This window comes from Crassostrea angulata, chromosome 10, assembly GCF_025612915.1.
Source record: "Crassostrea angulata isolate pt1a10 chromosome 10, ASM2561291v2, whole genome shotgun sequence".
Classification (NCBI taxonomy): domain Eukaryota; kingdom Metazoa; phylum Mollusca; class Bivalvia; order Ostreida; family Ostreidae; genus Magallana; species Magallana angulata.
Genome location: NC_069120.1, coordinates 12,419,240 through 12,446,975, shown reverse-complemented (window position 1 = coordinate 12,446,975; position 27,736 = coordinate 12,419,240). Strand labels below are relative to the sequence as shown.

Sequence of the window (27,736 nt, the reverse complement as noted above, 5' to 3'; positions counted from 1 at the left end):
CGTTGTAAACACATGAATATCACAGTAACAAGGGAAATAATCTTCTCAGTGCATCAACTTTAACAAGAGTTATGGTTCCTGTTACAGATTCTTGGAAACCAACCATACTATGTATAATATTTAGTTAAAACAAGGATGAACACAACATTAAATGTACCCCAGTTGAAAGACAAGTAAAAAAATAATAACTTATAATGTTAGCAGTAAAGAGAGAAATCTTCACTGTCAAGAAAATAACAATATCGTAACCATGACAATGTATAATATCAAGTCACTGTGGATGATGTGTGACAGGGATTTCGCTTCCTGTTGATAATAAACTTGACTCTTTTGGGTTTGGGGCTGGGTCTGGTTTGAACTCTGACGAAACCTCTCTGCCAGTTCTGTCATAAGCCCTGGACTGTAATTTGAAAAATTAAAACATTTTAGGAATGCCAGCTAGTGTCAATGCATGTGCAACCTGTGCAGTGGTAGTAGCAGAGGAAGAGAGAGAGAGAATCTTACTTTTTGTTGTCTATACGAATCCATAAATCATTAAATGGAGTTTCACGGGCTCTGGCTTGCTTCCTGGTTTTTTTGTTAAGTTGGTCCATCCATGGTCTATATAAAAAAGAATACCAGTAAACTACATGAGTATCCAAATTCATTCATACAACTATTACCACATTTATCTTCAAAAAGTGTTTACCATAATTGGTAACTACAATTTATGAGGGTTATACCTTCTACTGGGGTCCATGGGTAGCCATATATTTTCTACTGACTGGAAGTAATGTTTTCTCTCTTTTTTCTTTCTCCTTAGCTTTCTTCTTTTCTTTCCCTTAGACCTATAATATTCAACAGTCAAAGTATAATATTTAGTAAGTATTTTTTTTTTACATGGGAAAACAACTAGCGCTTCTAGACTTTCCATATGAACATAAACCGAAGGGTCTTACAGAGCTTCATATATAGGCATCATTCTTTTCTTATATAAATCAGGACGTAAAAAGATTATGGTACATGTATTATATGGTATCAATTTGATCAGCAAAGAAAAAATGGGGGCAATGTCCTCTTATGACCGCAAGGTCATTATCTTTTCTTTGATAAATGACAAGTTTAGAGTAATTGTCCTTTGAGTTACTCATATCTGATTTCATTTTTACTGGTGCTAAAAGCTATGATAGGTAATTGTTTTTACAACAGAACTGATAGTTTATGGCCTTAATTATGAAGCTTAATAATTAGATTGATAAATGCATAAATAGGAAGTCCCTCAGTGACACTAATGGAAAACAGTGTAAGTCAACAGAACTGTGACAGTCTGTTGGTTTTATATTTCACATTGTGGAATGCTGATCATTATCGATTTATTCTACATTCACCTCCTTAGCTGACAAAATAATTAAGATGTATTTGTTCCTGTGTCTGCCGATTATGTACTCTTTTCTTCATTCTCCATGAAATGGCAGAAAATAATTGCCCGCATTCCCCTGGAGGTCCATATAGAAAATCTGACTATCGCAGTTTCATCATAAAAATGAAATACGCAAGTATGCTGGAAAAACTTTCCATGGGGTACAATTTTATCATTAGTGCAGCAAGTTAAGGATTCTAGTCAGATTTTTATTTAATAGTTGCCCAATTATTCACTCATTAAGATTCTCAGTTGTCTCCCTTGCAAACATAATTATTTATTACCTTTACTGAACCTTACTGTTGCATTGTTCGAATAACAAAAAAAAAATAAATGGAAAACATAATTATTATTTTTAATGCTCATTGTTATTTTGTCAAAAGAATACTTGGGTTAAAAAGCTAAGTAATTTCCCATTAAATTCAGTAATTTCCACTTCTATTGATATTAACAACAAAAAATAGCTAGGTTGACAAGAATCTTTGTTCATCTAAATTATTACATGTAATAAAAAAAATGTGACCTATTTCTCACTTAAAAATTGAAGCACACTGAAAACCTCACATATCCTTTCAATACCATGACAATGGGTAAGTCTCAAACAAATCCATGGGCTTAAATCTGTATTAGAGTAAATACCCAAATGGCTTTGACATTAACATACGGTTTTGACTTAGAGGTGATGGATAAGGAGAAAAACTAAGTGCCCCCTCTGTAATTGTGACCGGGGCTTCACTACCTTGGAATGCTGTCGTCATGCTGGATGTGCTCTATGGAATACCCCTGCTTCTTCAATCTGTCAATCACAGTTTCATTGCCCAGAAAGTGCCCTGTAAATAATTTTTTTCTTAAAAACCATGACTGTTATTTTCATCCTCTTGGAATTCATACAACTACTTGCTCATTCCTTGAAGATTGTTATCAATGCATGAAATATTTCTAAAAGTATGAATATCAATGAATTACATGTATTAATAGTCAAGGGTTTCATCTTCTTTCCTATTTTTAAAACAACACTCAGCATCAACCATGCAATTTATGTACTAGTACTTGAATTAAAAATAATATTTTCAGGAGATGTATTTTCATAAATTACAAGCAGTCAATTGTCTTATTAAGTTTTTAAAAGGTACATGGATCCTTTAAAAATCCGGAACCCTAAGAATCTTGCTTACTGGAAATTTGAACTTGGTACAGTTTTAAATTAATTTTTTAGGAAGTTTTATGTTAGTTCATTAGTCATGCTTTCAGTGGCCAGAAATTGACCTTGAAAAACAAACAAGAATTCACAGTTTTTCTGTGTTGTTTCTTTCCAACTTCTTCAATCTGTCACTCACAGTTTCAATGCCCAGTGAGTGACCTGGAAAATAAACATGTAGGATGGGGAGAAAGTTTTCTTTTGGCTGAACTGACTACATTCCAAAGGAAAAAAATCCATGACATCATTTGCAGTGGTAGACTATACAAGATTCCCAAATCAGCCATTACTCTACAAATCTCTGGCAACATAATGGGGGAGTGATTTGGTATCTTGGAAATTGAAACATTGCTATTTTATTCTGTCTTTTATAAATCAGAGATGTAATTCAGATTTACTTGGCTTGAAAAGCATTCCACTTTCTACAAATTGCTATTCTCACTGCATATTTTCTTTGAGGTAAACACTGAAAATGCTATTAGAATAATGTCCTCAAACACCTTTGGGCAGTATGAAGAGCAACAATTTAAAAATCTTGATATCTGCAGTTCATATAAGGATATCTTTACTTTTCATCTTCAAATAAATGAGTATCACGACCCAAGTCATCATTACGGTAATAAAACTGCTTTTATAAAAATATCACCCTTAATTCCAGGTTTTAAAGATATCAGCAAGATCCATATCACTGCATGATTCATTTAGCAAAGGAAGTCTTACCGAAAAAAAAACCCCACAGACCTATGGGCTATAAGAATTTCCATATATATTTTAAGAGACACCAGCAAAGATGACAAATTAAAAGCATTGACTAACCAGCCCCAAAAGCGAAGAAAAAGCTTTTCTGGGGGTGAGCTTTCAAAAGGTTGATGACTCTGTCTGTCATCCTCTCGTTGCGTTTGTTGATCAGTTCGTCTCGGAAGTATTCATCAATCATTTTCGCAGTCTGAAGATCTTGAGGGGGTAGTGAGCTATTGACCAAGTTCGGCACTTGTGCCGTATCGTGGTTGAATATAATTGAATTAAGGTCGCCACAGTTGTAGTGGTGAATGAGGTCGTCTGTGGTATAGTGAACAGCGTTCTTTCTGGACCGTGAAACCTCATGCTGCCACAGTGTTTGATTCAACGCAAACAAAACCTGAAAGAAATAAAATTTCATTGAAAATTAAATCTGAATGAAAATGAGGTGGATAATATTACAAGAAATACTAGACCTTCAACTTGATGAATTTACGTTTGAATGAAGCAGAAATCTCTGTGGGATTATATTCAATATATTGTCTACTTTGGTTTTCATTTTGCAATTTATGCCAGCTAGTTTTTTCTTTGCCTGATGAATGATACAATTACTGTCACCAGACAGAAAAATTTAGCATGTTTCTTGCTCCAGTCCCTATCAAGGCATTAATTCCTTAAAAAAAAAAAATAAGGTGTCTCCATAAAGGACATAATACTGTCCTGTTTGACTAGCACAAAAAGGGAAATAATCTTGGCTGCTCTTGCAGAGTAATTGCCCTTGTCTGTGTTCATCTTAACCCATCCCCTTCCTTCCTTCCAATGCACCAAAAGTTCTGGGTCATTATCTGTCTATAGGAAAACATTTTGATTTGCTTCGACTTGATGTATGGTTCTTGGGTCTTTCAATACATCAGCATGTAATTGGTAATCAGCGATTGTTTTTATTGCCCCATCCACCTCTTTCTTTGATCTTACTGCCTCTCACCAATACACCACAGGTCAAAAAAGATATTTACACACAGATTACATTATCCAGAAGTGTTGCCAGTCTGTGGATCGTTTTCACTGGGCGATATGGAACACATGAACCGGATCTCCATACAGAAGCCAGAAAACCGGAGTCCGAGGCCACAGTGGGACAAGGTGCATGGTTCTGGTTTGGATCACTGTACCAGATGAATTGATAGCTGACTGATACAATGTGCATCTGCCCTAAGCTAGGAACGCTTGACTCTTGAAGTGGGGATTTTCTTCTTTTTGAGTTTTCTTATCAACAAACCCTAAGTGCTGATGGCTATTCAATACATATACACATGTGCTTCAATTCAGTATTGGGAGTGACTGTTAAATAATTTTAAAGTTTTTTTTTAATCTATAATTCATTAGATAAGGCTATATGATTTTAAAAATCTTATTCTATAGGGTATTTTTGAGGACTTCTGAAATTTTGGAGCCCTGGAAGAACACAGTAAAAAGTTCTGTGGTAATGTTAAACAAAGCTCCTGTTCGTGTTCCTCTTTCCACAACAGCCAATTACCGGTATATGGGCACTTTTGATATTTGTACATGTAAAATATTTACACAGAAAATATTTTTACAGGGTAATGCTTAAAGTGAAATTTATAAATTTTGGCTCTTTACAAATTAAAGCACTGTTCGTGAATTGATTACATAACTGGACGAAGGAACACACAAGTGTTGAATCAAGTAAACGATTTGTCAAAACACCAATCCTGTCTGTCTTTTCAAGCCTTTTTGAGATATTGGGCAAAAGATGAAATCATTAAGTACAGAGTAAATTTATTAGTGAATTAAAAGTTCAAATGTAAATAGCCATTTCTTTCAGCATTGTATTCATGGTCTTCATTGACATTTTTCAAGAAGTTGAATGTTTATTTTGGGTGCCTCCCCCAATTCATAAGGCTCCTTAAGGAGTTTATCCATCATTCTGTCTGAGAATTCAGTCTTAAATTTTACTCATTTTTTTTTATTATGAAGATTTAATGAATTCAAGAAACATAATATACTAGCTACCAGTATGTCACATTCCAGCACAAAAAAAGACAGAATTTTCTAAAAACAGATATTCTAACCAAAAAATTTTTCAAAGTGTTTTGAATTTTAAAACTATAGAATAATTATTAACTTTTAAAAAAATCATTCATAATTACAACATGTACACCATAGATTTTTATTGATTTACAAAAATAACACAGAAGCCTCTTTGATACTTTTATAACCAATGCCTCGATTCTCAAAGTCTAGCCAGTTTATTTCTGGTACAACAATATCAAAGTATTATGCCTCTCTCAGCTGCTCCCTCAGATCACGATGACCCTGTTAACACCCCGTAATTAGTCTAAACATCTGCAGCATTGCCAATATTAACAGGATTTCCCCTCCCCGTGTCTATTTTCTTATCTACCAATATCTAAATAAACAAATTCCTTAATCATATCCGTATCTTGTCCTATCATCATCCTGTCAATAAATCATTCATATTTTCTTATCTGTTCCCTTTTAATATGGCATTGACCATTCACACTATGGAGAAGGTCAGGTCATTAAGTATTTAATTTAGTGGAATTCAGTTGGCCAGTGCAAGAGTGTATAATTGAATTTACATTTGTACATTTTTTATGTTGCTCAAATTTGTCCATGTTTTGAAGAAAAAAACAACCGAGAGCATCTCTCTCTCTCTCTCTCTCTCTCTCTCTCTCTCTCTGAGGGGTCCTATATACCATGTTAGTACAAATGAAATATCTTGCTTATTATTCTGAAGGAATGTAAACCAGGTCCATAAATTACACTGATTTACGTGAATTTTTGTGGCAGCACATTTATTTACAGCCATGTCAACCAATGGACTAACAGGTGGTAAAGAAAATCCATTTACATAAACACATGCATAATTCATGCTTGCTTTCTAATCCAAATGAAGAAGCCTGCATAATTTTTTTTCAATTCAAGATCAAAATTTTCTGAAGCCTTAAGTTTAAAAATTTCAATTAATGCCTTTGTAAAGGTTAATTTTGCATAGATAAAATTCTTTAATTATATAATACATATTTATTTTTCCTACACATTGGATTTTTTTTGTTAAAATTTCTGTATCCCTAAACTAAAAACTGTGAATAGAGGAAATTAAAGTGCATTTTAAAACTATTCTAAAGTCAAATAAAAGATTAGTTCAAGAGGCAAACGTGAATAGAAAAAGGGCCTTGTCATTGGCGATGATGGGAGAAATATTGACTTTGAAAAAACAAGTACCTAAGGAGTCAGTTTTCAGAGCTTAGCAGTAGTTCAGAAATCTCGACAATGCATATAAATCTTTTCCTGAAGTGAACTTATTTATTGTAAAACCTCGAGTGGGATTTACCTCCTTGTAGGCTGATACTTAAAACTTGGCATGGAGAATCTGCATGTGGCTCCAAAAAAAATGGAAGGGAAAAAAAAATTCACAAAACGTGCATAAGAACAACTTCATTATGAAGCAAAAAATCTCCTAGCAGCCTTCACTTCATCTCAACACTTCCTAAAAAGAGGACAAAAAGTAATATCCTCTTCAAAAAGAAGGAGGAAAAATCGATTGTTATGTCATTTGCGAACAAGGACTGTCCAATTGATCAGACTTCCAAGGGGATGACACTTTGAGAAGGAGGCACTCGGTAGGAAGCTCCAACACAACAACTAAGCTGAGGTCTCGCTTGATAAGAGAACTGAATTATCTGCTAATTTCCCCCTCTCTATCACATTAAGTTACTTTACAATATAATTAATTGCAGAAAATGCCTCCTATTACTATTAACAGGAAAGTTCTATTAGATTAGCGAGCCAACTGCTGAGAGAAATAATATGAAGCATCATTCAATATACTCAGTATATGTAGGAGATGCTGGGTTTTATCACCAGTCTTTGGCTGACATCTTTTGATGTATTACAAATGCATTTAATCAAAGTGTTGTTTTGTTCTTTTCTTGCACATTAAAACAATATACACAAACTGTTTAGATCTCTCTTGAAAATGTCTAAGTATTTATTTTCACAAACCTCCCTGTTTTTTCAAAATAGAAAAATATCTATCAGTCTGCAAGCCTATTCCTTTCAGATGGGGAAATAAGAAAAAAACAAGATGAAAGAGGAAAGCGAATCAATTTAAGTATTAGATCAGACAAAGTCTTGATTGATTCCCCTTTTTTTCCTTCCTACCAATGAAGAAAAAACTTCTCCCTTAAACTCATTTACTTTCCAGACTGACTGATTGACAGTCATTTCAGACCTCAATCACTAATTGGATTGTCCAGTGCAAACGCTTTGAAGACCTGGAAGAATGCAAGAGAAAACTTCGCTACCACCTGTGTTTCCCCATTTGAACTTGGACCTCACCAATCTTTATCTGTTATCATTAACTGTACGCTTTAAATTGAAAAATCAGTAACAGATGCAACCCTTTCGCTCTTACACAATGAACTGATAAGATTGTAGCTTGAGGCAGATTAACATACCCTTGACCACCCTGAATTTACAGAGAGTACACAGAGAAAGCAAATGACAATTTCTCCTGTTAAAGTGCTTTTGTTTTTCTTCTGTGTGAACACAAGTCTGCCACCCTCGCAGTCATTCTGTCTGGCAGGGGGTGAAGAGAATGTAACTGGACAGTGAATCATGCCATGTGTTCCATCGGGTCAAACTCGCCAACTCCTGTCTAGCTAAACAGTGTTGACACCTTAATCACACCTATCAGTTTGATTAAGAATCAGTTAATTTGATTATCAACTTGTCACTTTTGCTGGCAGTTTCTCAATATCCTTCTCTCTTCACCTCTTTTTGCTCTCACCCAAACACCTATGAAGTTTAACACTTTAAGTAGCATTATTTGAAGTTTAAGAATAACATTCAAATTTCTGTGTATCTTCACTATATCTCAACATCCAAAATGTTTTGTCAAATAAAGATAGAAGTTTTCTAGAGTGTTACCAATGATCTACCATATCTGATGTCTAAATGATGCTGACAATATGATATATGTATATACATGTAGTACTACATTCGTGGACTTGGTGTCTGCATGGGGGTTCAAGAGCCAGTCATATTCGAATGTTTACTCCTGGCCACAGTCTGACACAGACAATGGCTCTATAAGATATAACACAACAATGTTTGTCCTATACTTAAGTAAACAAGATCTCTCTAACATGTAGCGCGCTCCCTTTGACCCACGACCACCTTACAGCCTACATTATTTTTCGTGTAGTGTGACAATTTCCAAGAAGAAATCATTACCTAACTATAGCCTTCATTTCAAAATAATTCATTTTATAACAATTGGTTCTAAATTATGTATTTCCTAATTCAAACTAAAATTCACTTCATTTCTTTAAATGTTAGAATTAAGGGTTAATATTTTGATAAAACCAACAGGAAATGCAATTTTTTCTCTACCCATTACATGCAAGTCTGAAATTTTTTTAAATTTATCTTTTTTTGCTATCTGCTAAATAAAAAGAAATGAAGAGAAGGCCTCTAATAAAACATGAACCACAAAAATTAATATAATGGTACTGGATATTCTGAACAGACATTTTAAAATTAATATGCACTTCAGAAGAGAGGGCAAAGAAATCTGGAACACAAATTAATAAATTGGCCACTTATATCACTGATAATATTTGAATTTAAAAGCATATGTTTCTATTCTGTCAATCTCGCATAAAGAAAGATGCCCTATTTAAAGTGGAATCTTCTCAAGATTCGTGAGTCTTTCAAGATAATTGTTACTTCAGCAATTTTCCGTAATACTTGCGTGATGTCTCCAAGCAATAAAACAGAGCATGATTCATTAGAAGCATACACACCTGAGAGAAATCAAGTTCATTGAGTGGAACACACTGTTCCTCCACCCGTTCCACTGCACCGGTCACTTTCCCCATTTTTTCCGCTTCCTGTGCCAAATAAAGATCCAGAACTGGAATACCTCTGGATTTAATGTCATTTTCTGTTAAAGAATTCACCATTAGCATCACCCAAATTGGACGCTTCCTTTCCCAGTTTCCTGCGATGATGTCGAACAAATAGTCTGCATACAGCCCCATCCCTTTCTGATCCGCAGTCATCCATGATGGCAGCATGGACTTCACATACTGAATATGGTCTTTAAGTCGAACATAAATATCCTCTGGGAGGATACTATCCAAAGTTTTTCCACTCGGGAGAAGCTGGCAATTGGCTAATGCAGAAATTGTATATGGATTTGTTAAATCCAGCTCAAACACAATGTCTTCTGATTCTTCAAAGGCCACTTTGGTGTTCTCTGGTATAAAGTTCCATACTCTTGTGTAGGGAACATGTATTGTGCCAAAAAAGTAGGATGGGGGATCTCTCTTTAGCGTCCACAGGAAGGAATTCAAATTAGAAGGCTGTTAAAGAGAGAAATATATCATTAAAGAATCTTTTATAGAGAGATTTTAAAGGAAAATATTCATATTTCACAAAGGAAAACCTAGTTTTTGATAGTTGAGAAAAAAGTCAAAATTATTGAAAAAGAATTATTTCAGTTTTTTATCCTTTCTCCAAAAATTTTGGTAAACAAGAATGGCAAAAATAATTTATTGATAGGAAGTATATAAAGTTAATCCTAGATACCTAAAGGCTAATATTTTATGGTTGATAATATAAGAGTTTAATGGTCTACTAAATACCAAAAAACATACATTATACCAATTGGGCCTGTGATTATATTAATTTTCAATGCCTAAGGGATTTTTTAACTCCATTTATTAAACAGTGTTAACATACGAATAAATCATTTTTCAAATATGTATTTTTGATACAGAATACCAAGTCTCAAGTATTTGAAGGGAATTTCAAAAATTAACCATAATTACTTTTAAATTTCAGAAATGTTAGAAATAAACAAAATAAATAAATATCTCAAACTTAATGCATTTTCAAAATGTACATTTTTTTTTTTTTTTTTTTTTAAACAGTTACCATGTGTTTTTTGTCAATTTTCAAACCATATAAATATGTAAAAAGGCATCAATATCGCTGCCTTTTTAATATGTTTAATGTGACGATTCTACAAATGATTCCGGTGAATTTTTTGTCTTTAGTGGCGCTAGTTTAAACGGTTTTAAAAATGTGGTGAAACACTTCTTGAATTTAATGTTTTCAAACCCATCTCACGAGACATCCGAGACCGTTCATGATAGAAAAATGGGAATTTTTGCGGTAAACGATGAAATGAACCTTGCCTTTAAGCTTAATTGTCCAAATGACTAGCAACCTATTGTCCTGGGATTTTTTTCAAACAAAAGTCACTTTTAAACTTTGTAAAATTGCCGACACCAAAGTACATATAATTTGACGGGAAGCGGAGAAGCACTTAACCCGCCTTTGTCCGGGGGAACCCAGTCTAATTTATGTGCATTTTCAATGTCGTCTCCGTTTGCAACCTGGTTTTTTGGTGGGTGTTTGTGAAATTTGCTCCTGTACCCACCAAAATCACCGGAGTACAGGTCGATGCAGGGGTATACCCCTCATCCATTGTGCTTCTCGCACAACACGAACCTGACACCGATGTTTAGTTCTCATCAAGAATTCATAAACCAACTGGACTTAATTAACAATCTTAAAAAACAAATGCAGCAAACACGAATTTATTTGGACATAATAATAGCCTTTTCCGTATATTTACTGGTCATCTCGTTTAATTCTATAATAGACTGAAAATAGAAGTTCAATTTGTCTTGAAAATACATGTATTGCCACTTTCGTCAATAATACTCATCTCTTTAAAACAATGGTTATCGGGCCAAACGAATTGTTATTTACGATTTACACAAGACACAAAAATTAAGATAGCTGTAATACAAAAAAATACAACATGGAAACAATCCTTTGAATCAAAAATTTAAAAAAAATGTAAAAATATTACATGTAATTCAATCTACATATCAATTAAAATACCTACATTTTTGTTTGCGATGTCACATTCTCTCTCTTCGGGGATGACACTTTTCGCTGTTGTATAAATTAAACATAGGTAAAGAACAAATATATTACACATTTTTGTCCTATTCTATCCATGGATACACGTGTGCCCGTTCTTCTCTCATGATTCCCCTATATCTCTGTAATCTCCATTGTAATAACACACCGACGATCCTTTCTCCAGTGTCACGCCTCTCCCTAATAATAACTGATTTATTTAATACAAAATTCACACCTCACTGTCGAAAATTTAGAAGCCAGAAAAAGTAATTACGAAGTCCAAGCCGAGATGAGTAAATACTATTGCATTGTTTACATCGCTCTTCTTGCCACCACTATAGCACCGCTACCTTCTCTGTCGATTACTCTTATACCTTTGCTTTAGTAAAGCGCTGTGGAGTCGAGTAGGATAGGTGATTGTATATACACCGCTTTTATAAATAGATCCCCAAGCTCGGGGAGAGGGGGGTACCACGCTAAATCGTCTTATTTGTAAGGCAAATAAATCTATCGATGAGTGCTTGCAATTTTGCTTAATTTTGCCGAAATACGAACAAAAACAAATATACCCCCTAAAACGTAAGGGAGATTGACCTAATCCGGCTATTGATTTTGCCGTCCTCTGTCCTTTATCGTAAAGAATATCCCATCTTGTGTCGGCACGAAGAAAAAATTAGTACCAATTCGATGAATTTAAACAAAATATTCTTTCTTTGACAAACTTTGCATGACCATTCCCTTCAAAATACCACTGAGGAGATCGCAATCTCCAAATCAATTATTTGAGTTGATTAAATTTCAACAATACTTTTTTTAATCGAAGGAATTTGCACAAACATAAAAAGCATGGAAGAAATATGACATTTTATCAACAAATAAAAGTACCGAAATCTGAGATTATGCTTGATATGCTCCCAATTTTTTGTAGCTCATTTCACCCATTTAATTAAGAAAACGATTTGGCGCCAAAAACTGACACCGCTTGAATCCAGGGATCTTCTTGACCATCCGATTATCATGTTAATATCTTCCGAATCTGAAAAGTTCAAATTACAAAAAAAAAAATTCAGTAGAATGTACATACACAAGATTCTACAACCAGAAAGAATAATAAATTTAAAAAAAAAATCAAATGGAGTAATATTTGATTCAGAATTCGTATATTTTTGTTAAAATCTCATTTCACCGAATCTTTTCGTGAATCTAACCAACAAATTGAAAAAAAATGAATATAATACCAGAAGAGACAACAGCAGTGTGGGCGAGGGAAAGGCGTGTTCTGTGTAAGATATTTTTTATATCCCCTCTGATCTTGATGTCAAGGGAAACAAAAATCCGTCCAACAGAACATCAGTCGAGCACCACATGATGGATGGATGCATTTACTATTATAGTTAATTATTATGTTACACACATAAAAAAGCATAAAAACAGTTATGAAAATCCTCTAAATGTCACAGTCGATTAAAGGAAAGGGGAACAATCGCTCGGACATTATTATTGTCATTTGACCCCGCCCGCACGCACATTTGAGAAATAGTAGCGCGTGCATGTAGAGGAATCTGCATCAGGTTTACCTTTCATTTTTTGGAAAAAATGCCCTGATTGTATCTTTGTTACTGACTAATCAACGTCCTGGTCACGCAAGATTTTGCTTGCCACCAAGACACACGCGCGAAGCAAGGAGCCTGGCTCGCGGGCCACACTGCTCACCATGAAAACAATTTTCAACGGTTCCAAGCAAATCCTATGCATAATGAAATAAACTTTGCCAAAATATATAGTTTACAACTGGCTATATGAACCATGTACAAGACATTAGAAAAAAGGTTGAGCTCATGGGTACTGACCAAAAATGTGTTATTCTTGACATAAACACTCAAGACTATGAATGGTTTAAGAATGGGGACTACAACCATTTTGAAGAATTTTGTCTAAATGAGATGGGGCTGATTCTTAGGACACTTGACTAATAAAACAACATAAGGTATTTTGACATTAGTAAAAAGACAATAAATGGATCAGGGATTGAAAAATCTCAAATATGAAATAAAGAGGTGAAGATGATTGTCCAAGTTAATAGTTAATGTACTAGTATATTGGCATGTAGACCTCTAATTTGATAATAAACCTAAGGGCATTAATGCATTTTGACATGATCAGCAAAGAATACTATAGATAAAGAAGATTTTTTCAACTGATTTAAAGACCGGACCCCCCCCCACACACACACACACACACAGACCCCACACTGGGTTGTAATATATAAAAAGTCAAGACCTTGGGGTCATGGAATTAACAAATTTGATACAAACTGTTTTGATCATCATTATTCAATGCATGTATACCCTCAGTCTGTCTGCAAGATGTCTAGGGGTAGAAAAACTTGTTTCCAAAAGAAGCAGTGATGCAGTTTTATGATAAATTCATCCCCATTGTGAGCCAAGAATCCCCACAGATGCTTCATACCAAATATGATCAATATTGGTGTGGAAGTATTTTATAAGAAATTGACTGAACAGATCTAAACTTTATAACTATTAACAATCTCTTCAAAAGCATCTCCTTTTGAAGGGGTTGGCCATTATCTGAACAAAATTAACTGCACTGTACCCAATGAAATTCTGTGCCAAGTTTAAATATAATTGGTCAATTATAGCGAGCGCAGCTCGCCGGCGCGCAGCGCCGGCGAGCGAAGCGAGCTCTAAGAACCAGTGTGCGCGGGAAAAAGAACGAGCTAAACCTACAGTTCATCAAACAAAATTTTTTGTCTACGTCCCATAATGCTCTCTAATGTTTTCACCCGTGGTGCTATGCCAAAAATGGCCGACTTTTAACTCGTAATTTACGGTGACTTAAAGTTTGAAGACACGTTTTGAGTACCGCATATGCTTTGGCGAGACTCAAAAGATTTGTTACATGTTTCCATACCTTCGTATTGAGTCGAGAAACGTAAACAAAGACGAACAAAGTCATGGATGACGTCACAGTGCACTCGTGCCATATTTCCCGCGATAAATTTAGAGGTGGATCAAACATCTGTAATGAGTGTACAGGCTATTTCAGTATAGACTGCGATACTTGCCTCATTGACATATGATTTGTTTTAAAAAAAAATTTTAATATAGAGATTTTATATATATATACTAGCAAGAGCCATACTTTACTGTCACATCGATCCATTTTTAAGCTAATTGTGCATGCATGTACAGTAGGTAGGTAAGTATATGAGTAGGGAGGAAATAAACAATAGGACATTTTGAACTAAATAAAAAGGAATAAAATGAAAAAAAAATAAACAGGTAAATACAATTATGTAGATATTGCATATAGTCAGACCATTAAATTTAAAAGTGGGAAACTACACACCTACAAACAGGTACCGGGCTCTCTCTCTCTCTCTCTCTCTCTCTCTCTCTCTCTCTCTCTCTCTCTCTCTCTCTCTCTGGGTAAGGGGTTGCGCTGTATGTATCATAACCATTAAAATTCACTGGCGTCGGAAGCAAATTGAAAGTGGGGGGGGGGGGGGCTTGACTAATCCTCCGAAATATTGGGAAAAAACTAATTCCCAAAATCACGAAAATCCTAATCCGGGGGGGGGGGGGGGGGGGGGGGGGGGGGGGGGGGGGGGGGTATACCTATTGTTCCCAAAAAAAAATCTTACCCTCCAAATTTTTTCCCCCAAATCATGAAATTCCTAATCCGGGGAGGGGGGGGGGTCTAGTAAGCCTATGACTCCAACTTCTTATTTCAACCTTTTTTTAGGAATAATTATATTTCCTGCGAGAAAAAGTGTGTGTGTGTGTGGGGGGGGGGGGGGGGGGGGCTAGGTCTAATTCGGCAAAAAAAGTGGGGGTGGCCCGGTTCCGACACCTATGATTAAATTAGTACCTTTGGCATACTTTGATGATACGTTCGTTGATACCTAAATAAAACTATAAGTTGACAATGATGCAAGGTATGTGTAATTCTTGCTGCGCTCGCCAGAACGGTAGCACAGTAAAACATATTATCTTGAGAATATGAAATTGTAACAAATATTAGATAATCCTGATGGACAACAACTGAATCACTCACTTCAGATTTTGGCTCAGGTGAGCTAAAAAGTTAACAGACCAGAAACATTAAATCGCCATACTGTTTGCTTTCTCAAGTGAAATTGGTTTAAGTTGTGTTAAAACAAAAAATGAGAGAGAGAGAGAGAGAGAGAGAGAGAGAGAGAGAGAGGCTCATGATAAAAAAAAAATTACTGTACACATGTTTATTACTTTTGAATATGCAAAAGTATTTTCATCAACTAAGCACTTTCTCGTTTACAAGAAAACCATTTATTATTTATATTGGTATATACAGCATTTTGTTCAAGCTGGTTAGAAATAGTTCTTTACAGAATTAAATACTAGTACATATACATTCCTTCAACTAAGGAGTTCAACTACCATATACTTTTCAAATGCAAAAAGGTATGTTTTCTTGCTGATATGTTCAACATTATTCAAATACTTATGAATATAATGTTTACATATGAAAAATAATCTGGTTTATTCTATACTTTTATGGGTTAACTACTCTTCATGGACTATTTCTATGAGTACATGGTTGACAAAAGCATTGAAAACATGGAAATCACAGAATAATGTCAGACTTCCTAATATGGAAGTAATTACAGTCAAACTTCATTCGCTCAAACTAGATGGGACTATTCAAAAACTTCAAGATATTTGAGTATTCAAGATATCAAGGGTAAAATACTTAAAATAAGTGGTTGGGACTTACAAATCACTTTGACATATCCATTGTATATCCGAGATATCAGTGTTTGAGATATCAAAGTTCAACTGTAGCTAGCTTCCACATATGGAATAGGTTTTAAAGGTCAGCTATGTCTTTCTGTCCAGCAAAATTTTTTATTTTAATTTTGAGCAATTTCCTAAAAAAATTTACATAGCTCTTCTTCTAAAGAAGATCAATACAGTCTAAAAATGCCCAAAACCATCCTGCCCTCTTAAATACCTGCTTCTCCTCAGTGGACCTGCATGGAACTTGATGAAAGTAAACATCGTGTATACATTTTGTAAAAAATCTTGTTTTATTCAAAACATCAACAGAGTGCCAAGGACAAACGCATTTCAAAAATTGCTCCTACAAGTTTTATTAATAAATGGACCACACAGACAAAACTTCATAGACTAAAAAGTCAGCTGACATCTTTATGCACTAAAAAACCTTTGTAACTTCTCCATAAATATTGATAATTACACAACACATCAATTTTATCTGATATATCACAAGGACTTTGCTTTCAACCAAATTTTTACCCATTTTCACGCAATTGTTAAGAAAGTGCTAGTTTGCAAAACAGATAAAATATAATTAGACTGATAAGTTGCTAGATAAAGCATACATATGGTGGAGAGCAGTCCAGACAGCTTTCATTTGAAAAACTCTCAAAAAGCAATAACTTTTTCCACTATTCATTTGTAAGCAGACCAGAGTATAAACGATAGAAATGGTATAAAAGTCACATCCAAATAATTGATATCAATTAGATTATGTGAACTGCCTTTTGGGAACATTTCATTTTACTCTATTTCCTTCATTAAGAAAGACTCCGGCAACAGCTCAAGTTTCAACATTGAAAGAAAAATATTTTATTCATAGATAAAATTGGGCAGCCTGATCCCTACCAGACATAGACACTGAGAAGGTTTGTGTCAAATTCTGACAGAAACTGCAGGGGAGATGGGAGATATTGAGTTTCATCAGTGTATCATTTACATCTATCCCGTCAAAAATAATAAAACAATATTCCAGTACTCTGGGATAAACATCAGGTGTAAATAAATAACTTGGGTAATATTTCATCAGTTTTTAATGCTGAGAGAGAGAGAGAGAGAGAGAGAGAGAGAGAGAGAGAGATACACACACACACACACACAGACAGAGAGACAGACAGACAGGTAATAATAATTTATAGCAACGTAACAAATGAAACTGAAATGCTCTTGAAAAAATCCTTCCATGACTTTTGCCCTCATCCTGCTATCTTTAATTCTTGATGTATACTTCATTTTGTACAAGTAAGATAATGCTACAGACAATCCTGTAAAATTTCTATCTTAAAGTCATCCATAAAACATGCTCTTTTTCCTATTGTATAACCAGGATCAATATGGTAAAGTGCTTAATACAAAACTATGTTGTAATTATAACAGAGTCTGTCACAAAGTTATTGTAAAGCTTTCATAGGTACCGGCAATTCTTCTTTGAATCTTGTATGTGTACTGCATCACAAGAAATCTAAACTGATAAACAAAACATCACTGATTTAATTTTTAAATGCTCCATTATCATTCTAATAGATAAACATTTTACATTCCATGTCATCATAAATATAATGGTATATGCTATAAACATTGTATGTTTACAAATCTTATGATTCACAAAAACTTTCCACATATATGGGGAGTAGATATGTTTCTGCATGGTAAGAACAATACCCAGTAATTATTTCTACTCGTATCTTACTACACTAAACTTTACGATGCCATTATATAGGCCTATCTTCACAATATTTTGTGCATTATTTATAAAAATCACAACTAGTAAAAATTTCTTTACTCCTTTAATGTGCCTGGGATGCAGCGACCATTTCTCTTGCGAAAGATGAGGCAGTGAAAACCAGGTGTGCAACTCATATATACATATGATAAATGGAATTTTGATTTAAGTTGGCAGATGACTTGTATAATTAACGTTTCCATAACATGATAAAAAGCTTAGCATGTTGCATAATGCTCTCATAAAGGCACATCAATTACTGATTGTCATTCTCATACCAAGGAAACATAATTATTCATTAAGGATAGTTCTTTTTTTCTACGATAAGATATACTATATATCATATCTTTACTCTCTGTATGACGTGAATACCATATTACTTGCAAAACTAACAACGTAAATGCTCTGTCAATTTCATAATATATCTTTCAAAAATGAATTTTTGGCAGTATAAATCCTTCAGCAATCCCTTGTGAAATACCATTGATAACGAGAATGCTCATTTTACCTGACATAATGGGATAGCAGGTATTACACAAGTGTATTGTACCGATTTCAATTTTATTGAAATTTCCTCTGAAAATTGACTTGCATACAAGATCCCTAATCCAAGAGACACACATCTGCCAGCATGAGGTTGGAAGTTCCTCGCCTTTTCTGCTACTCTGGACGTCTTTTCCCCGTTACTATGGCACCAATGTGTCACCGTCCCTAATCCAATTGACTAGATGGTGCTCACTACTGCACTGAATCAATAGCAACAAAAGAGAAACCCAAATGACAATTTTGTTACTGCTTTTATTAACCAGAGATTCTATATAACTGAAAATACCTTATTTTAAGTCTTAACCTACATGTTTACAAATACATGTACAAAATAACAAACATCACATGTAGACTTGCTTTCATTTACAATGAGTGTTAATATCTCTTACACGCACCATGATGAAATAATGACGTCTCACACTAGCACTAACATGTGTCCTCTTGAATGCACACCATTAGATGAATCACTTTCACATCCCTTCTTGGGGCCTCATTGTCAGTCTCCCCTACCCTTGCCGGGCCTCTGCTGCCCCCCACGCCCACCTCCTCGTCCCCCACCCCTGCTTCCGAATGCACCTGGGGGAAAAAAAATTAAACACAATAAATATAAATGTTAACACAAACTCTATGCATTATTTGGTCTGTTATGTGATTTTTGTCAAGACAATTTTTTGATCAATTTTTCAATCAGTCATCAATGCCGGTAAGACATTAGAATGATGCATTCCTTGACATTTATTGGCAGGTAATGTTGTCTAAGAACTCCACAATAAGACTGAAATTTGTATTCAGGAAACCTAATAGTATTAGGTGAAAGTGATGAAAATTCAGATTCTTTTTTAGGCAACAAATCAACAATAAACAAGTACTAAGAACTGAGGCACTGCATTTGAATCCTAGTAAAATCTACAAGAATTTTTGTCCAACTTGAATAGTTACGGTATTCAAATACAAGTACACATATAATATATATAAAATTTGTTTGGTACATGTAGAAGGACAATGTTTAATTTTTTTTTTTTTAAATCTTAATGTATAAATGTACAGGCAAAGTATGACAATGTATCCAGGCTTCAGTTTACTGTAATTAATAAAGGATATCTATCAGCATCAGGATCGTTAATTGATTGATGTCTTATAAAGCACCTGAGTACTTTTTCTTAAGACAAAAAAGCCTGACATTCATATTAAATGAATTTTTACACTTCACCTGTTGACAACAATATCCGAGCCCAGATTGTCAAAGTGCAGCCTGATCTTAATTTGTTGCTGGAGATCTTACCATACAAAGCAAAGCCTTTAGCACTGATCACGATGATACCACAAAAACATGTCTCAAGAATGCAGGTATTTCTTCAAAGTAGGTCACGTTTTTATACCTTTTCAGATTTAATTAGATTAAAGAGCATAGGTAATCAGCTAATTATCTGGTATTTGATGAATTTATATGATAAAAACATTACACTTTTGAATTGGTAATTAATTTATATAACAGATTCTAAGATGAAGTTGAGAATTATAACATTTGTCCATTTCCGTCATTCATAAATCACGTTCGTTTTGCTGATTGTTAATTGACATTAAAGAACCAAACTACGTTAAATGGTTGCCATGCTTTTGAAGCCAAATTCCAAACATTCCTTGCTATTGCTTTTATAGAGGAACTGTTGAAAATAGGAACACAATTAAAATTTTTACCAATATATTTATTATGTGTAAAAAGAAGGATGATACTCTTTTATTTTTTGTATTTTTCTACGATCGTAAAAACATCTCAGAAGCAACTGTGTTAATTCAGACAAATGTGACCAACTGATATCCTAGACACAATAAGCCTGTCCCTGTCTATCGAAATTTATGATTGGTCAAACAAGAGTGCATGGATCTGGACACACCTACAATGTGAAAGATACGGCCTGGCTCCGATAACACACTGCCATTCACTAAAGTACATACGCAGCTTGCGGAGACCATTTTCCTCGACACTAATATTTCAGGGACATTTGGAAGAGCCTCAAAGGGTCCCCTTCTCACTTGCTCTACGTACCTTGCCCCTATCTATCTATGGCTGGGATCTTGAGATGCAAGATGTTTTTTTGGACATGTGTTTCCACACATAATGGGGGGCATCTCTCTGTCTGCAGTTTTTCATCATTTTGATTTATTTAAAGCATGCCAGATATATTATTCATACAGTGCCTGTTGGTGATGAAAAACCAAAGAAGAAAATATTGAAAAAAAGTTGTTCAAATAATCCTAGTCATCAACAGTATTTTTCTTTACGATTTCAAGTTTTTATCTGTAATTAAAGGAAAACTGGCAGTTTATTAAAATTTAATCAGATAATGATATTGAGGGTGGGAAATAATCCTTTGATGTCAGGTTTGTGTACTTCGCCTATTTAGCAAATTGTTGATCTCGCTGATAGAGGCTCCAGTTTATGTAAAATGGCCTCTTCTTGTGTGAATGGATATGAATTATTCAATTTTTTCAAATAGACCTACATGGTTTTTTGTTTTTTTTACTAACTATATTTGAATTAAGATATATTATCAGATGATTTTAGCTTATAAATTGGAAGTAATAGTATGACAAATATTGCAAGGTGGAACGAATGTACAAACTTTTTTCCTCGCTGCCAACAAATCTTGGTCACCTGATGACATACTGATACAGGTCGCTTTCACACTGTGTTGTAGCACTAAACATTTCAGGGTCTATAACCAAGTGAAGCAGGCAAACTACGCTCCATTACTTTTTGGATCAATAACTGTTTATCTGTTTTTTTGGTAATAAAATTTGCGAATATGGGAAAAATATTTAACTTTTTTGATTTGTGTCATTTTTTGTCATTTAAAATTTTCTAAAAGCAAACAATGCCAGATAAAATTTCTGTGTAATAAACATTTTGCATTGTAAAAGAGATCACTAAAAAAGCGAAAATTGGCTCATAGCGAAAATTACTGGATGTGCGGTTTTTTCAAGAATTGACGGATATTTCATGGCAGATTTTACTTTTATATTTTAGATTGTGAATTTCAAGAATATTTGAATCAGACATGACTAATGCAGGAAAAATTTAAGCAAATAATATATTTTCTTTCAAATTCATTTGCTATAACAATTAGATATAAAGTCTATTAATTTATTAAACCAATGTTCAATGTTTAAGACAAAGATGTTAAGTCTTAATATATGGTCAATTTTTTTCAATCAAAAACTAATCAGACCTTTTCTCCTGTTTGTTGAAATTCCAAATTTATTATTCAGAATCCAGGGTGGATCATATCTACCCATAATGCCAACCAGTCACATGATAAATGATTTTTTGAAAATCAAAAGTCAGGCTTAGAATTATCCTGCTTTCATGGAATGAAAAGTCAGAGCTTTTGTTTTGAAAATCCAGTCAAACTGACTGAAGAAAACTAATTTAGATTTGTTTAACAAAAAGGATTACATTAGTTTACTGAGGCTTCAAATGTGCCTCCTCTGACAAGCACTGGGTACCTTCTGGGCTTATCACTGAAATTAAGAGGATTGTTTACACGAAAACCTGAATCACAATTTTAGAGCATAAACATGCCAGTAAATATTTAGCAGAACAGCAAACATGTTTGTTGGACACCTGACAAGACGTCGTGGTGGTAGAACGACAGAACGGCACGAAACAATCGGGACATCAACTGTCCGTCGCAAGAATGCTGGGATTACCTCCCTTTAAATCTGTACAGACAGCCTGGTATGTCTATATTACAAGCTTACATCACTGCAGTATGCATACAACTGCATTCTTCAGATAAAGATTTTTTATCCATGAGTATGTGTGTCACAGTTCTTAGAATAGCAAACATATCTTAGGAACATTTCATGTTACTTCCTAAATGTGTTTTTAATTACAATATCATTGACAAATCTAATGGATCTGTGCATGCAGGCATAACTGTTTTTATGATTGCTATACAAAATAACTGAGAGAAAAAAAACTACAATAGTTCTCTCTGAAACCAATTATTGACAACAATTTTTAAAATTCTTATAATTTGCAGATTTGATGTTCACTTCAAAAATTATTAGACAAGAATATAATTAAACATAAATTATTACAATGTTTAATTCCCTATAATTTCTCAGTCATAGAGCAGGGAAACTTCTCTACTTTGAGCATCTTTGGTATCACTCATGTTAAGTATTAGACAATTTCTTCAGAACAAGATTTACGATATCTCAGGAGCAGCGCCAGAATATGTGCACTGATTGCACAACAGAAGACACTGCATGAGGTCTCAGCCAAGTGAGAAGTGATCACATTGAAAGGGAGATCACTCTCTTCGATAATGTGTTCCTTATACCTCTTACATTCATGCAGAAAAAGAACATGTTCTATTAATGCCACTACTTTATTCTACAATTAACATTGATCACCTTCAAAATACAAAACCTATTTTAAAGGATGGTAATGAAGTTTAAAACAAATAAAATTTTCAAACCAGTATTCTTATTTATTTAAGGGTAGATTGATAAATATAGAGAGTATATATAGAGAGTATTCAAGCTTTATGACCACTATACTCTGTCCCGAATTTGTTTCCACCACTTTTCACTTGATATTTAGATAATAATAAATACCTTTGTGCTCAAACTATGTTCATCCACTAATATGAAAAATGTCCAGATTATCTGTGTTGAAATGCTCCCTCTACCGCTCCAGGTTTCAATACATATCCCAAATTAGAAAGTCTACGGGGATTTTGCATTGCATTAGCCATTAATTATCACGGATGATAATGTTGAAAAATTGCGAAAGGTGTCCCGAGTACTTCAGAATGGAGAAAAGATGTAAACATTTCCCATTAGAAATCTCTGCAAGAAATTTCTTTTCCTTCCTGTAAACTTTTATGTGTGAAAAGGGATAATTTATCAAAGAAGATATCTTGGATATTTTCCATTTCATCGATTTCAACTGTACTTCTTTCACAGATATGTGTATTTTTATTAAAAATCATCAAAAAAGTGATGGAAGCAATAACTTGGGACAGACTATAACACAGCTGTAGCTGTTAAATTATCTGTCGTATTAGCAATAAAGACAATCCATGTGAATATCTGACATATAACCCATAATGTGCTATAAATATTTTGCATTTCCATCACAGTTTTTTGGTGGCAAAAAGTATAGCCAAACTAGAAAGGATACATCATGTAATATTAAAAATAATATTAAAAAATAGGGGTTTGTTTTTTCAAACAAAAACTTCCTCTAAACCTACATATGCAGGTGATGTACAACATAGAATTGACAGCCTTAGTGGAATCTGCATGTGAATAAATACCTCTTCCTCCACGACCGCCCCTTTGGGGGCCCCCTCGACCCCTCATCTCTCCCCTGCCCTTTGACTTCTGGATGACCTCCTCCTTAACCATGTCTATCACCTCATCGGGTATTCTGAGATATTTGATGGTGCTCCCTCTGATGTAACATTCGGGCATTCTCCAAAACCGATCACCATCCTGTCATTCAAAATAACAAATCATCATTGAGCTAAACATTCTCCAGTCTGAAGTTGAAACTGGATTCTTCAATGATACAAGACTTAAATTTCATAAACCGACACAAAGTTACCTACCCTAGATGTACAAATGACTTCCCTCAAATTGATGTTCATCCAGTTATCACAGCTGACTAAATGACCGTTATATGTCTCTCCATTCTTTAATTCAACAAGCTAAAAGATAGAGAATGAAACAGAATTGTATGTATTCAAAGTATAATGCTCGAAGAAATTAAAACTACCCATCTTCATAGGTTTGTTACCATATATTTTTCATTCATATACCGGTACATTACATATAGTACTGTAGGTTAAATAAGGCAGTGATTTAAATATTATATTTCTGTTTTATTCATGTAAATGTTACTGATTACCAGTAAATATGACTGATCCTTGCATTATATGTTTCTGGTCTTATGGCAGTAACTTACCATAGGATGATTGACAGCTGTCCTTAATAATGATAATGGCAACTACAAAAAAAAACCCAGCATGTAATAATTTCATAACAAAGTGCAGCAGCAAAATATCGCATCTAAATACTCTACAGAAAATATCAAATCAAAAAATGGGGAGGGGGGACTGGTGTGAAATAAAGCTATTAGCATTTATGGTCTATATATATATAATTTAATTCTGGTCGTAACGCGCTTTCTGATTGGCTAAAAAAATTATTTTATATCGTATAAAGAATGTTGCCTACGTCATAGTAAGACTAACGTCAAAAACCTATCAATACGCCTGACGTTACGTTTGAATTTTGTACAATATTACGTCATTTTAAAGGTTAAATGATCGTTTTTATCTACAATGAAGTGTAAAAAAATTAAATTATAAGCAATGAATTCAATATTTATTATTTTTATACGATATAAAATGGTTTGAAACAGTTTACGCTTTAATATAAACCGCTTCGCGGTTTATATAGCGTAAACTGCCCCTAACCATTTTATATCGTATAAAACAAATAAATATTGAATTCATTCCTTAAATATATAAGTTTTATATATATGTAAATTTTAATCCACTCACTCACTCACTCACTCTGAAAGTCAACTATATTTAATAGTCAATTTATAATTGTGGAATGATCTTTATTATTATCTATTAAAGGAATTACAGTCAACTTGTAACCAAACTGACTTGTACCCAAACAGACTTGTAATCAAATAGTCCAAGTAAAAGTGACTTAAATTATTTAAACTTTGATGATTCATGTGGGTTATGAAGGTAGCGATCATTGCAGAAAAAATACATAACCTGCATTAGCAGGTTATCTTATTTTTTCTGCAATGATCGCTACTTTCATAACCCGCATGAATCATCAAAGAAAGCATTTTATTGTTTATATTTACATCTTTCATTTAACTAATACATGTAAATAAATTGGTCATAAAAAGTAAGTAAAGTTCACTAAATTACTATTAATGTACGTAAGTATATTAAAAGAAACAGCCGAATCTCCTATGAGACTTTAAGTCTGACATCATCATGATAATTTTGTGCAGTCCATGATTTTTCTTAGGTTTATGTAGGTTTCAACAAATTGATAAACAGGATGTGTAAATTTCTGTCCTGTCAGTTTCAGCAGCTGTTGATTTTGACAAATTGATAACCGGGCATGTAGATTTCAGCCTGGCTGTTTCTATAGAGCTATGATTTAACTTTAAATTTCCGTAAGAAATAGCGGGAATCATACTCAATAGATGTAAATATAATATTATGCCTGTCTTGAAAGAGTGAGAATAATTTATGTCAATATAATTAATCAGTTTAAAGATGAGATTGCAAGAAAACAAGCAAATTGTCAATCAAATGTTTATAACAGAAACTCATTGGCAAACTTGTAGGAGATGACATTAAACTATCGAAAATTCTACATTCAATTACCTCATATTTTTAAAATTATTCGTAATTATATCAAAACCTAACCTTAACAGCTTATCCTTTATATCTACAACCCAAGTATCATTGTTTACCATCGGACCTATGGATTATGAGTCTGTTGGGGTATGAGTCAGTTTGGGTATGACTTCACTTGATTCATATTAAAGGGGTAGACATCTTTGCACGAGAATTTAATCACCTGTGCTAAAGATAGGTTGGATGCGAGAGATATTAGATTTTAAAGCAATGTCGAGGGAGTCTCTTTTGAAATTCATAGGGTTAACAGATATGTCAATTAAATATACCTTTCAACTACCCAGCTAAATTTAATGATTGTACCAGACCCAGTAACATAGGTGACAAGCCTTTTTCTGTTTAGTAGAGGATCTTATTTTATTTGGTTACAATGGTTACAGCAATATTCTCTTGGTGACATAGGGTTACAGAGGTGACGGTCATTTTCATGATTTACAGGACGTCTTTTTTAAACTGGTTACATTGGTAACTGGTTACCCTGACCCTAACCCAAACCTAACTCTGTCTTGTAACCAATGTTACCAGTGACCACTGTAACCTGTCACAGGTACATCAAAGTTTGAAAATTATTCATAATCAAGCATTGTTACTGATGTAACCAATGTTACTGGTTACAAATAGAAAGGGGTAAAAGTCAGGACTAATTTCTGGCCATATATGTCGCTCTGACGGGGCCCAAGAGCCCAGGATAAGGCTTCGCTTTCTAAACTTAAGCATTATGTAAAACATGTATTCAGTCCACTGTCAATGAACTCAAATACAAAAGATTTTACAGGAGGAGCATCTACACAGCATTCTATGTTCATTTGAACGACAATACAAACCTTTATCCTACAAGTTAAGCCTTATCATATTGTGCATTAACTTTGGACCGAATATTACATATAAGAATTTTCATGGTTAGTGAACAAGAGGGTAATTCTGTTAAAAATTCTTACCATGATGTTGTGTGTTCGGCATCAAAACGAAACTAAAAACCGGAAGCGAAGATTTTAGATAACTCAATCGCCATCTTATTCGAGTTTAGGATTAAAATTAAAATTAAAAGTGCCAAAGAGAAAGCGGTGGGGTGATCAATTTTTACCTGTGTCAAAATTTTAAAAAATGCATTTAATGGTAAATACAAATTTACAATTTAATTTTACAATTTGTATTTTTAAAACAATGGATACATTTATGCACTTTTATCAATGTCTCATGTGTCCTATATACACAAAAATTGTAAGAATTCCCCTTTCCTTTGTAAGTCTTATAAAACGTTAAACTGAGAGAGCAGCTGCATGTGCGGATCTAAAGAGGGTTGGAAAATATCCATCGTAAAATTACCAAAAATAAGCCTCTTCCCCCCTCTCCAGTAAATAAAACTATCCTTTGGAACCTACCCTCCCCTCAGGCAAATTTTCTGGATCCACGCATGAGCTGGTGCATGTTTTAATATTAAAATTTTAACTAAATATGTTTTTAAATACTTTTAAAACCAAAATAATGACTTTATTTGCATTCAGAAAGTATGTCAATTGTACACTGCTTTCATTAGTTTGTTGTTAAAGCTGCTTAATTGGTCCGATTTTATATCAAATTTTATGCACGCTTTAAAACGACTGCTATGCTTAGTATATGTATAATAATAGACATTGCAGTAGTTTTACCCGTCAATTATGCCAAATTTCAATGAAGAAAAAAAAGAACAAGATTTGATAACAAAAACAAACGACATTAAAAGGTACCGCGTTATTTCGCCTCATGATAAATTTCGCCACTGGCGACGAGACGGGTATGGTTGTATTACGAATTTGACATCGCTTTAAATAAAGTCGAAATGATCAGACA

At 34.0% G+C, this 27,736-nt stretch overlaps 1 protein-coding gene across 1 annotated transcript; it reads right to left on the bottom strand.

Annotated features, from left to right (window-relative positions):
* Positions 1 to 42: 42 nt before the first annotated feature.
* On the bottom strand, positions 43 to 26,868 carry LOC128164945 (metalloprotease TIKI1-like). The gene is made up of 13 exons (XM_052829062.1): positions 26,845 to 26,868; positions 24,415 to 24,456; positions 24,059 to 24,157; positions 23,765 to 23,942; positions 19,717 to 19,739; positions 18,866 to 19,010; positions 11,308 to 11,357; positions 9,191 to 9,751; positions 3,414 to 3,735; positions 2,139 to 2,229; positions 723 to 827; positions 505 to 600; positions 43 to 400 (listed from the first exon to the last, which is right to left on the bottom strand). The coding sequence occupies exons 1-13, from the start codon at positions 26,845 to 26,847 to the stop codon at positions 226 to 228; spliced, it is 1,890 nt and encodes a 629-aa protein (XP_052685022.1). The 5' UTR covers positions 26,848 to 26,868; the 3' UTR covers positions 43 to 225.
* Between the last annotated feature and the right edge of the window lie 868 nt (positions 26,869 to 27,736).